The sequence below is a fragment of the Bombina bombina genome, chromosome 9 (assembly GCF_027579735.1).
Source record: "Bombina bombina isolate aBomBom1 chromosome 9, aBomBom1.pri, whole genome shotgun sequence".
Taxonomy (NCBI): Eukaryota; Metazoa; Chordata; class Amphibia; order Anura; family Bombinatoridae; genus Bombina; species Bombina bombina.
In genome coordinates this window covers 266,032,444-266,046,309 of record NC_069507.1, presented here as the reverse complement: position 1 = coordinate 266,046,309, position 13,866 = coordinate 266,032,444, and the positions used below count along the sequence as shown (strand labels likewise).

At 37.9% G+C, this 13,866-nt stretch overlaps 1 protein-coding gene across 1 annotated transcript in view; it reads right to left on the bottom strand.

Moving 5' to 3' along the window:
• Positions 1 to 6,203: 6,203 nt before the first annotated feature.
• Positions 6,204 to 13,866, bottom strand: part of STYK1 (serine/threonine/tyrosine kinase 1) — a 74,812-nt gene continuing 67,149 nt past the window's right edge. Inside the window, exons 10-11 of the mRNA XM_053692799.1 lie at positions 13,082 to 13,178; positions 6,204 to 6,542 (exon numbers count right to left, since the gene is read on the bottom strand). Coding sequence (XP_053548774.1) covers positions 6,338 to 6,542; positions 13,082 to 13,178 — 302 coding nt within the window. The 3' untranslated portion in view covers positions 6,204 to 6,337. The remainder of the gene's footprint in view (positions 6,543 to 13,081; positions 13,179 to 13,866) is intronic.

Here is a 13,866-nt window from a genome sequence, read left to right as displayed (position 1 = left end):
CAAATCATAATTACTCCTGGGCACCAATACAAAGCTGGAGGAGATAAAATAAATGTGCCAACCTGTATGAGGAAGGGGAGGGCATTATAAGGGCAGTGGTGTCACAGTCCTTCACTAAGGTGTGTCTAAAGTTTTTCTACAATATTCACCATTAAAGTCTAACGGGATAAATTATTTGATAAATGTTACTAAAAGATTGTGATCCAGAGTCAGATGATCAGAGAGATATTATTATTATTATTTTATTTGTATAGCAATTCCATAGTACTGGCTAGAAACAACATAAAAACATGTCTGACATCTGAGGTAGGTTTCTGTGCAATGTGCTGCTGGTCTGTAGCTGAACACAGTGAGCCAATGACAAGAAACATGTGCATAGTAGCCAATCCTCAGCCAAGTTTAAATGTAGATCAGAACTTCATAGCTGCTCTGGATATGACTTTAACTATGTGTTTAACCCATTATGGGCCAGATTAAGAGTGGAGCGGTATTTAATGCTACTGTAAATCGTGATTGCGCTCACAAATTCACGTTTACTTTCAACTTGAAATACAAGCGATACACATGACACGTACTAATACCTGTGATAAACCCCTTTTTGTGCAATAACAGAGTGCTCTAACACATAGATAGATGATATATAGATAGATAGATAGATAGATAGATAGATAGATAGACAGATGATAGATAGACACACAAACAGACAGACAGATGATAGATAGGCAGACACATAGACAGCTAGCTAGCTAGATAAACAGACAGACAGGCAGATAGATAGATATACAAATTATAGACAGAAAGATAGACAGATAGACACACAGGCATAGATCGATAGATAGATGATTGATAGATAGATAGATAGATAGATAGATAGAAATAGAGATAGACAGAGATAGATATAGATAGATGACAGATAGACAGAAAGAAATAGATAGATAGATAGATAGATAGATAGATAGATAGAGACAGACAGATACAGATAAATGATACATTATAGACATATCATCAGACAAACAGACAGATAGCTAGACAGACAGACAATAGATAGAAATTCTTATTGAATTAAACCATTGTGACAAATTATGGGAGGATAGAGCTATAGAGTTTAAAGGGACACTGCACTGTAATTTTCTATAGATCATATACAAGATCAGTAGGTAAATATACTGATTTTGTTAAGTAAAAGCTGTTTAAATGTACTCGCAAGAAATAAACACATAGATAAAGTAAAGTGTTGCTTGCATCAACCGAGCAGGCGGCAGCCAGGGATAGGCGGAGTCATGCAACTACAACTTCTGATTGGAGGACTGGCTGTGTCTTGTTTGGGACTTTACCTCTATTTAACCCCTTTTTGTGTCATTCTTGCACTGAAATATCCCTTAAATTAAAACTAATACAGCAGTTTCAGTTCCTACTGCCCACCAGTGGGTGATAATTAACTCCTACAAATGCTGATTAGCCAATAGCTCCTTCCTTCTATTGCTCATTGGTTGATACTATTGAGTACGTTGCCCCTCTTGTTCGTTATGCAACTTCTGTTGTGTTTAATTCATTTTATAGTTATAGTCTGTGCTCTTTCTGGGAGGGTAAAATGCATGATAGAAAAAGGTGCTGTCTCTTGTCCATAGACATTAGTAATAAATATACTGGGTGCTAGTGGTGTTTATGCAAAACTATTGTTGTTGGTTTTATTTGTAATTAAGGTAGCACCGGCTGTGTAACCATCTGCCTTCATATATTACTGAGACATCAATACATGCAGATGACACAGGAGGTGACACAGAGAGATATATACATGCACATGACACAGGAGGTGACACAGAGAGATATATACATGCACATGACACAGGAGGTGACACAGAGAGATATATACATGCACATGACACAGGAGGTGACACAGAGATATATATACATGCACATGACACAGGAGGTGACACAGAGAGATATATACATGCACATGACACAGCAGGTGACATAGAGAGATACGTGCACATGACACAGGAGGTGACACAGAGAGATATATACATACACATGACACAGGAGGTGACACAGAGAGATATATACATGCACATGACACAGGAGGTGACACAGAGAGATATATACATGCACATGACACAGCAGGTGACACAGAGAGATACGTGCACATGACACAGGAGGTGACACAGAGAGATATATACATACACATGACACAGGAGGTGACACAGAGAGATATATACATGCACATGACACAGGAGGTGACACAGAGAGATATATACACATGACACAGGAGGTGACACAGAGAGATATATACATGCACATGACACAGGAGGTGACACAGAGAGATATATACACATGACACAGGAGGTGACACAGATAGATATATACATGCACATGACACAGGAGGTGACACAGAGAGATATATACATGCACATGACACAGGAGGTGACACAGAGAGATAAATACATACACATGACACAGGTGGTGACACAGAGAGTTATATACATGCACATGACACAGGTGGTGACACAGAGAGATATATACATACACATGACACAGGAGGTGACACAGAGAGATAAATACATACACATGACACAGGAGGTGACACAGAGAGATATATACATACACATGACACAGGAGGTGACACAGAGAGATATATACATACACATGACACAGGAGGTGACACAGAGAGATATATACATGCACATGACACAGGAGGTGACACAGAGAGATATATACATACACATGACACAGGAGGTGACACAGAGAGATATATACATACACATGACACAGGAGGTGACACAGACAGATACGTGCACATGACACAGGAGGTGACACAGACAGATACGTGCACATGACACAGGAGGTGACACAGAGAGATATATACATACACATGACACAGGAGGTGACACAGAGAGATATATACATACACATGACACAGGAGGTGACACAGAGAGATAAATACATACACATGACACAGGTGGTGACACAGAGAGATACATGCACATGACACAGGTGGTGACACAGAGAGATATATACATGCACATGACACAGGAGGTGACACAGAGAGATATATATACACATTACACAGGAGGTGACAGAGAGATATATACATGCACATGACACAGGAGGTGACACAGAGAGATATATATACACATGACACAGGAGGTGACAGAGAGATATATACATACACATGACACAGGAGGTGACACAGAGATATATACATACACATGACACAGGAGGTGACACAGAGAGATATATACATGCACATGACACAGGAGGTGACACAGAGAGATATATACATGCACATGACACAGGAGGTGACACAGAGAGATACATGCACATGACACAGGTGGTGACACAGAGAGATATATACATGCACATGACACAGGAGGTGACACAGAGAGATATATACATACACATGACACAGGAGGTGACACAGAGAGATATATACATACACATGACACAGGAGGTGACACAGAGAGATATATACATGCACATGACACAGGAGGTGACACAGAGAGATATATACATGCACATGACACAGGAGGTGACACAGAGAGATATATACATAAACATGACACACGAGGTGACACAGAGAGATATATACATGCACATGACACAGGAGGTGACACAGAGAGATATATACATACACATGACACAGGAGGTGACACAGAGAGATATATACATACACATGACACAGGAGGTGACACAGAGAGATATATACATGCACATGACACAGGAGGTGACACAGAGTGATATATACATACACATGACACAGGAGGTGACACAGAGAGATATATACATGCACATGACACAGGAGGTGACACAGAGAGATATATACATGCACATGACACAGGAGGTGACACAGAGAGATACATGCACATGACACAGGTGGTGACACAGAGAGATATATACATGCACATGACACAGGAGGTGACACAGAGAGATATATATACACATGACACAGGAGGTGACAGAGAGATATATACATGCACATGACACAGGAAGTGACACAGAGAGATATATATACACATGACACAGGAGGTGACAGAGAGATATATACATACACATGACACAGGAGGTGACACAGAGATATATACATACACATGACACAGGAGGTGACACAGAGAGATATATACATGCACATGACACAGGAGGTGACACAGAGAGAGATATACATACACATGACACAGGAGGTGACACAGAGAGATATATACATGCACATGACACAGGAGGTGACACAGAGAGATATATACATGCACATGACACAGGAGGTGACACAGAGAGATATATACATACACATGACACAGGAGGTGACACAGAGAGATATATACATGCACATGACACAGGAGGTGACACAGAGAGATATATACATACACATGACACAGGAGGTGACACAGAGAGATATATACATGCACATGACACAGGAGGTGACACAGAGAGATATATACATGCACATGACACAGGAGGTGACACAGAGAGATATATACATAAACATGACACACGAGGTGACACAGAGAGATATATACATGCACATGACACAGGAGGTGACACAGAGAGATATATACATACACATGACACAGGAGGTGACACAGAGAGATATATACATACACATGACACACGAGGTGACACAGAGAGATACGTGCACATGACACAGGAGGTGACACAGAGAGATATATACATGCACATGACACAGGAGGTGACACAGAGAGATACATGCACATGACACAGGTGGTGACACAGAGAGATACGTGCACATGACACAGGTGGTGACACAGAGAGATACGTGCACATGACACAGGAGGTGACACAGAGAGATATATATACATACACAGGGATGGCAGATTAGGGGTTAATAAAACTTAACTAGTGTTTGTGATGCGGGAGGGCGGCGGTTTAGGGGTTAATATATTTTATAGTGGCGGCGATGTCCGGTTCAGCAGATTAGGGATTAAAAATATTATTTTATGTGGGGGGGCCTCCGTTTAGGGGTTAATAGGTAGTTTATGGGTGTTAGTGTACTTTTTAGCACTTTAGTTAAGAGTTTTATGTCACGGCGTTAGCCCATAAAACTCTTAACTACTGACTTTTAAATGCGGTACCAGTCTTGACAGGAGAGGCTGTACCGCTCACTTTTTTGCAGACTCGTAATACCGGCGTTATGCAAGTCCCATTGAAAATATAGGATACGCAATTGACGTAAGTGGATTTGCGGTATTTTCTCGTCTGATCAAAAAAGTGAGCAGTGAGCCTGTCATTTCAATACTCGTAATACCAGCGTTAGGAAAAAAAGCAGCGTTAGGACCTCTTAACGCTGCATTTTAACCCTAATGCACAACTCGTAATCTAGCCGACAGGTTCTTATATATTTATCATCTACTGCATTACACCACTATAGATATATTGACGCCAATATAGACCCTGTCATTTGGTCCCACATATTACTTTATATCCCATAGTAGTTACCCTAATTGCTATCCTTAGCGCTGCGGAATCTGTTGGCACTCTACAAATAACCAATAATAATAATCCTTAGCGCTGCTCCCCCTTCCATGTGCACAGGAATTCATACACATGACACAGAGCAGTAAACACGTGTCTCAGGGCAGTTACAGAGAGACATCAGTATGACAAAAACATATTTATTACACGGACAATATTTATACAATCACTACAAGGTGCATTTCACTTGTCAAAACTCAATCGTTTTACAAATGTATCTTAGGCAGAGACACAAAGCCTCTAAGGTACCAGTACGTGTCCGTCTCCCGTCACGTACTACAAACCCGTATTCTTCACCTTACACCGGAGGTAACTGTTGTACATTTTTGCTGAATAAATTTGCTGCCTGGGCAGCATTAATATAATTATGTTTTACATCCATTCCAAAACCGATCAACAATCAGATTACATTTTGTAGTCACAGACCACCCATTGAAATTGGCAATGTGCAAAGGAGATGCAATCCGTCAATTCAAACATGGTTAGTTTTTCATTGTCAGAACTGCACATTATTACAGACTGTAAATATCTGCTGCTAAACATAAATATGGCCCTGATTTGTCAGCCAAATAAAGTTTGTAAACAGAGTTTGTGGATAAGAACTCATATTCAGAGTCATCCAGGATGCCAGAAACAACAGCACAGAGAAAGTATCCGTCCCCTCAAGACTGGTGCTGAGTTACCCATAACTGGTGACCTGGCCAGTGCTGGTTCTTCCTGAGTGTCCTATTCTCATTTACTCATAGAGACGTTCTTGTAACTAAGGCTGCTTTGTATAGAGCAAGGAGTGAGATTTTATGGACCCTGCCTTGATATGAGCAAGTCTTTGACCATCCGCTGTGTGTGTGTTTCACCATTATAAGACAGTGTAATCAGTCTCCATTTTCAGAGCTTCGGTCCCCGCTACACCTGCATACAGCTCTGGTACCACAAGCTCAGGGACCAGCAGAACCGTCCGGTCATCAGAACTCTTCTTCCCCACTTCTAGACGTCTTTGTAGGTCTGAGATGGAGAGGCGGTCACGTGCCTTCCAGGCCCAGCAAGCCTTCATGATGTTGTATCTGGGTCAGAATAACATGGTGCAAATGCTTATTATTACATCTGGTAAACATCACTATAGCCAGACATCACAGAGCAAAGATAACTAACGTGAAAAAGACTTTATAGAGCAGTTTACAATATGTATAAAATACAGAACTAATTTTGTGTTCTCTATCACAAACTATAACTATATACCCCATAAGTGAGAGATGTATATACAGTCTTCTCTATGGGCTTTTCCTGCCTGGAGGGTGAATAGGTGTTACACCTTAGGTATGTTGGCTAGGTCTTTGCTGCGTCATATAAAGCCTGCTTGTAGCGTTATTCCTCTACATAAGGCTAACAATTACTTCTCATTCAATAGAAGCCTTTAATTTAAAGTAATAAAACATTATTTATGTTAGAACTTACCAGATAAATTCATTTATTTCATATTAGCAAGAGTCCATGAGCTAGTGACGTACGGGATAAACATTCCTACCAGGAGAGACAAAGTTTCCCAAACCTTAAAATGCCTATAAATACACCCCTCACCACACCCACAATTCAGTTTAACGAATAGCCAAGAAGTTGGGTGATAAAAAAGGAGCGAAAGCATCAAAAATAAGGAATTGGAATAATTGTGCTTTATACAAAAAAATCATAACCACCACAAAAAAGGGTGGGCCTCATGGACTCTTGCTAATATGAAAGAAATTAATTTATCAGGTAAATTCTTACATAAATTATGTTTTCTTTCATGTAATTAGCAAGAGTCCATGAGCTAGTGACGTATGGGATAGCAGATACCCAAGATGTGGAACTTCCACGCAAGAGTCACTAGAGAGGGAGGGATAAAATAAAGACAGCCAATTCCGCTGAAAAATTAATCCACTACCCAAATCAAGAGTTTCAATTTTTAAAATGAAAAAAACTGAAATTATAAGCAGAAGAATCAAACTGAAACAGCTGCCTGAAGTACTATTCTACCAAAATCTGCTTCTAAGAAGAGAAAACATCAAAATGGTAGAATTTAGTAAAAGTATGCAAAGAAGACCAAGTCATTGCTTTGCAAATCTGATCAACAGAAGCTTCATTCTTAAAAAGCCCAGGAAGTAGAAACTTACCTAGTAGAATGAGCCGTAATCCTCTGAGACGGGATTAACCCGACTCCAAATAAGCATGATGAATCAAAAGCTTAAACCAAGATACCAAAGAAATGGCAGAAGCCTTCTGACCTTTCCTAAAACCAGAAAAGATAACAAATAGACTAGAAGTCTGTCTGAAATCTGAATAGCTTCAACATAATATTTCAAAACTCTTACCACATCCAAAGAATGTAAGAATCTTACCAAAGAATTCTTAGGAATAAGACACAATGAAAAGACAATAATTCCTCCACTAGTGTTGTTAGAATTCACAACTTTAGGTGAAAATTGAAATGAGGAAAAACCACCTTATCCTGATGAAAAATCAGAACAAGGAGATTCATAAGAAAGAACAGATAATTTAAAACTGTTCTAGTTGAAGAGATGTCTAAAAAGAACAATACTTTCCATAAAAGTAATTAATGTCCAAAGAAAGCATATGCTTAAACAGAAGAGCCTGTAAAGCCTTCAGAATCAAATTAAGACTCCAAAGAGGAGAAATTGACTTAATGACAGGCTTGATACGAACCAAAGCCTAAACAAAACAAAGAATATTAGAAAGATTTAGCAATTCTTACTGTGAAACAGCACAGGAAAAGCAGAGATTTGTCCTTTCAAGGAACATGCAGACAAAACCTTATGAAGAGACTATAAAAACCTAGGAATTCTAAAAGAATGCCAAGAAAATTCATAAGAAGAGCATCATGAGATGTAAATCTTCCAAACTCGATAATAAATCCTATAAGACACAAATTTACGAGCCTGCAACATAGTATTACTTACTGAGTCAGAGAAACTCCTATGACTAAGTACTAAGCATAACATTTTCATACCATCAAATTAATAATTTGAATTCCTGATGAAAAAAATGAAAGTTAAGATATAAGGTCTGGCTATAATGGAAGTAACCAAGATTGGCAACTGAACATCCGACCAAGAACTATATACCAAAACCTGTGTGGCCATGCTAAAGCCACCAGCCACACCAAAGATTGCTCTCTGATGATTTTGAAAATCACTTTTTAAAAAAAGAACCAGAGATGGAAAAATATAGGCAGATTGATAATTCCAAAGAAGTGTCAATGCATACACTACTTCCGCCTGAGGATCCCCGAACCTGAATAGGCCCCTGGGAAGTTCCTTGTTTAGATGAGATGCCAACAGATCTATTACTGGAAGCCCTCACATCTGAAAAATTGAAAAACATATCTGGGTAAAAAGACCATTCTCCCGGATTTAAAGCTTGATTAACAGAGATAATCCGGTTCCCAATGTCTATACCTGGGAAAAAGACCACAGAAATTAGATAGGAGCTGAATTTAACCCAAGCAAATATCCAAGATATTTCTGTCACAGCCTAAGAACTGATAGTCCCACCCTGATAATTGACATACGCCACAGTTGTGACAATGTCTGTCTGAAAACAATAAACGTCTCTTCTTCAAAAAGAAACCAAACTGAAGAACTCTGAGAATGCACGGAGTTCCAAAAATATGAAATGGTAATCTCGCCTCCTGAGATTTCCAAACCCCTTGTGCTGACAGAGATCCTCAGACAGCCTCCCAACCTAAAAGACTTGCATCTGCAGATCATGGTCCAGGTTGAAAGAACCGAAGAGACCTATAGAACTAAATGATGGTGATCTTAACCACCGAATCAAAGATAGTTAAACATTAGGATTCAAAGATATAAAAAGTGATATCCTAGAATCCCTGCACCATTCTTCAGCATAAGAAAACTGGAAAGGTTTCCTAAATGAGCAAAAGGAATCGAATCCAATGGTGCAGCCATGAAACCTAAAACTTCCATGCATATATAGCAACTTGAAGGAAATAATAGAGAATGAAAATTCCGACAAACGGAACCCAATAAACTTGTCACTTGTCTGTTAGAGACAAAAACATTGACACAATTAATCTGGAAACCTAAAAAAAGGTGACCCTTGTGTGAGAAATCAAGGAGCTTTTGATAAGAAGATCCTCTAACCATGTCTTGAAGAGACAACAAAGTTGAATCGAATGAGATTCCACAGAATGAAAAGACTGAACCAGTACCACCATACCGTCCAAATAAGGAACACTGAGAAGCTTAGAAAAGATTCTTAGAGCTGTCGCTAGACCAGAAGGAAAAGCAACAAATTGGTAATACTTGTCAAAAAAAGAGAATCTCATAAAATAAAATAATCTGAATGAAAACAGAAAATGAAGATATGCATCTATTGTATCCATTGTAAACAAATAATGCCATCACTGACTAAAAAGGCAGAATAGACCATATAAACTCCATTCTAAAAGATGGTACACTTATATGACAATTCAAAAAGATTTTCTATCTTTGGAACAATGAATAGTCTTGAATAAAACCCCAAAACCCAGTTCCTAGAGATGGAACTGGAATAAATACCCCAGAAGACTCCAAGTCTGAGCAGTGCTTGAGCCCCAACGGGTGACCAGCCGCGCTTCACCAGTACCCAAAACATATAGGTCTGAATACACTTCAGGAAAGTGTTAGTCTTACTGAAATAGCTGGAATACGATAGAGAAAAAAGACTTCTCACAGATGGTTTTACTCTGAATCCTATTCTGTACCCAAAGTCTAAGAAGTTTGGACCGAATAGAACCAAACAAATTTCAAAAAAGTCTTAACCTGCCCCTTACCAGCCAAGCTGGAATAAGAACCGCACCTACATGCAAATTTGGGGAGCTGACTTAAAAAAGGCTTAATTGAATGATGAAAAAATACTTCCAATTATAAACATGTTACTTGGGGAAGAATTCAGGACTCCATTCTTTAGTAAGAACAGAAAACTAATATAAGCTTAAAGTTTTAGTCTTAGAACTCAATCTTGAAGCCCATAGTAACAGTTAAAGAATTGAATCCAATTATGAACCAAATAATTGATTACCTTGGAAAAAAAGAAATATGGATTTTAGAAATCAAATTAGCATTCCAAGATTGAAATCACAAAGTTCTTCTAGCTAAAATAGCTAAAGACATAGATTAAACCTCATTTGCGAAAAATATTCAATAAAATGAAGACACAAATGAAATTATTAGCATGTTAATTAAGTTAAAGGACCAGTCAACACACTGGACTTGCACAACAAATGCAAGAAAACAAGACAATGCAATAGCACTTAATCTGAACCTCAAATGAGTAGAAGATTTTGTCCTTTTAACAATGCTAAACAAATCATAATCCGATACTTGATCTAAAGTATCCAACCAGAAAGATGAAGCAATTGCAACATCAGCCAAATAAATGACAGGTCTAAGAAAAGTACCTGAAAATAATTTTCCTTAAATAAGATACAACCATCTGAAGGAAAAAAATAAATACTATTTGCTATAAGAATAATAGTATATTTAACAGGAGTAGAGATAGCCCCATTAACTTGGGGAATCTTTCCTCAAAACTAACTGCCGGCAAAGAATATAATTTAAAAACCTTAAATAAGGACTAAAAGAAAATTCTCAAACTATTCCATTTCCTAGTATCAGGAAGTGGAAAAAACCTCTGAAGAAATCACAGAAGATAAATAAGCAGAATTTAAATGTTAGCTAGTCTTTAAAATCCAAAGAACTAGTTACTTAAATATCCAAAATAATCTTTTGAACAAAGAACAAATGTACTCTATTTAAAAAATAAAAAAGTAGATTTGATAGTGTCAATATCTGATGAAGAAAAATTCTGAATGAGAAAAAAAAATACCATCAGAGAAGGATAATTCAATATGTTGTTGGTCATTTGAAACTTCATCAACTAAAAAAGAAGTTTGAAAAAGACCTAAAAATTTATTAGAAGGCGGGATGTCAGACAAAGCCTTTAAAATAGAATCAGACAAAAATTCTTATAAATTTCTAAGTATATCTTGTACATAAGATGTAAAAAGAATAGCAATATATAAAGCATAAATACTAATGGATTCTGCATGTAAAAGTTTATCATGATAACATATTACACATCATAGCTAAAGATAAACATTCATAACATTTAAAATAAATGAACTTAGCTTTGGTAGGACTGATCTCAGTAAACAGGAATCCCTCAGTATGTTCTGATCCAGGAACAATGAATGGAAAAATCTTGCAATATGTAATAGAAAAAAACAACATATAAAGCAAAATTATCAAATTCCTTAAATGACAGTTTCAGGAATGGGAAAAAATGCAAAACAAACAAGCTTCTAACAACCAGAAGCAACAAAAAAGTGAGACTTAAATAATGTGAAAAAAGTTTTGGCGCAAAAAAATGTCTGAACACACATGCGTCAAAAAATGACGTAACAACGAACAAACTTCCGGCGTCAACTACGGTGCCGGAAATGACAAAATTTTGCGCCAAAAAAGTTTGTGCCAAAAATGATGCAATAAATTGAAGCATTTTCTGCCCCCGCGAGCCTAACAGCCCGCAGGGAAAAAAGTCAATTGAAAATTTTCAAGGTGAGAAAAAAATATTAATTCATATGCATTATCCCAAATAATGAAACTGACAGTCTGAATGAAGGAATACTGATTATCCTGAATCATGGCAAATATAAGTTTAAAGACATATATTTAGAACTTTACATATAAAGTGCCCAACCATAGCTTAGAGTGTCACAAAAAATAAGACTTACTTACCCCAGGACACTCATCTACATATAGTAGCTAGCCAAACCAGTACTGAAACGAGAATCAGTAGAGGTAATGGTATATAAGAGTATATCGTCGATCTGAAAAGGGAGGTAAGAGATGAATCTCTACGACCGATAACAGAGAACCTATGAAATAGATCCCGTAGAGGAAGACCATTGTATTCAAATAGGCAATACTCTCTTCACATCCCTCTGACATTCACTGCACTCTGAGAGGAAAACCGGGCTCCAGCCTGCTGCGAAGCGCATATCAACGTAGAATCTAGCACAAACTTACTTCACCACCTCCATGGGAGGCAAAGTTTGTAAAACTGAATTGTGGGTGTGGTGAGGGTGTATTTATAGGCATTTTAAGGTTTGGGAAACTTTGCCCCTCCTGGTAGGAATGTATATCCCATACGTCACTAGCTCATGGACTCTTGCTAATTACATGGAAGAAATTCATTTTATATCAGTTGTATTAACCTAGATAACTATCTTTGTATTCCAGTGGAGTATTACCTATAACACTAGAGATATTACGTTTTTATACGTTTACTTTATCTTTGTAAATGTATTATAGTTAATGAAAATGTTACATATTGACTTGCTATGTCTTGTAAACTTGACTTATAAATTTCAATAAAAACTAAAGTAATAATAAAAATTACAGAACAGAATATAGAACATTACTGATTTATTTCTAGGTGTGTTAATAGGGCCAATAGCCAGCAAGTAACAACCTAAAATGATGTTACAGAGAAAGGAAAAGTCAGTAAGATGGCTGGCTGTGTCATCCTATGATTTGGTACTTACAAAGCCGGTTTGCAGCTGGAGGGTCTTTTCATGACATTTCCTCTCTGTAGGTACTGCAGGATGCTGGATGCAGGAACCTCGGGGTATGGAGGGGCCCCTAGAACAGAGGATTCATAGGAACATGTAATGTAGAGTGATCAGTACATCAGTTTAGGAGGTCTGATGGTGCTCAGGTAATGGGGACAATATTATACTCTACTCACTGAGTACAGCTCAGGTAATGGGGACAAATAACATATTATACTCTACTCACTGAGTACAGCTCAGGTAATGGGGACCAATGACATATTATACTGTATTCACTGAGTACAGCTCATATTATACTCTACTCACTGAGTACAGCTCAGGTAATGGGGACCAATGACATATTATACTGTACTCACTGTGTACAGCTCATATTATACTCTACTCACCGAGTACAGCTCAGGTAATGGGAACCAATGACATATTATACTCTACTCACTGAGTACAGCTCATATTATACTCTACTCACTGAGTACAGCTCAGGTAATGGGGACCAATGACATATTATACTCTACTCACTGAGTACAGCTCATATTATACGATACTCACTGAGTACAGCTCATGTAATGGAGATAAATGACATATTATACACTACTTACTGAGTACAGCTCAGGAAATGGGGACAAATTACATATTATACTCTACTCACTGAGTACAGCTCATATTATACGCTACTCACTGAGTACAGCTCATGTAATGGAGATCAATGACATATTATACTCTACTTACTGAGTACAGCTCAGGTAATGGGGACAAATGAC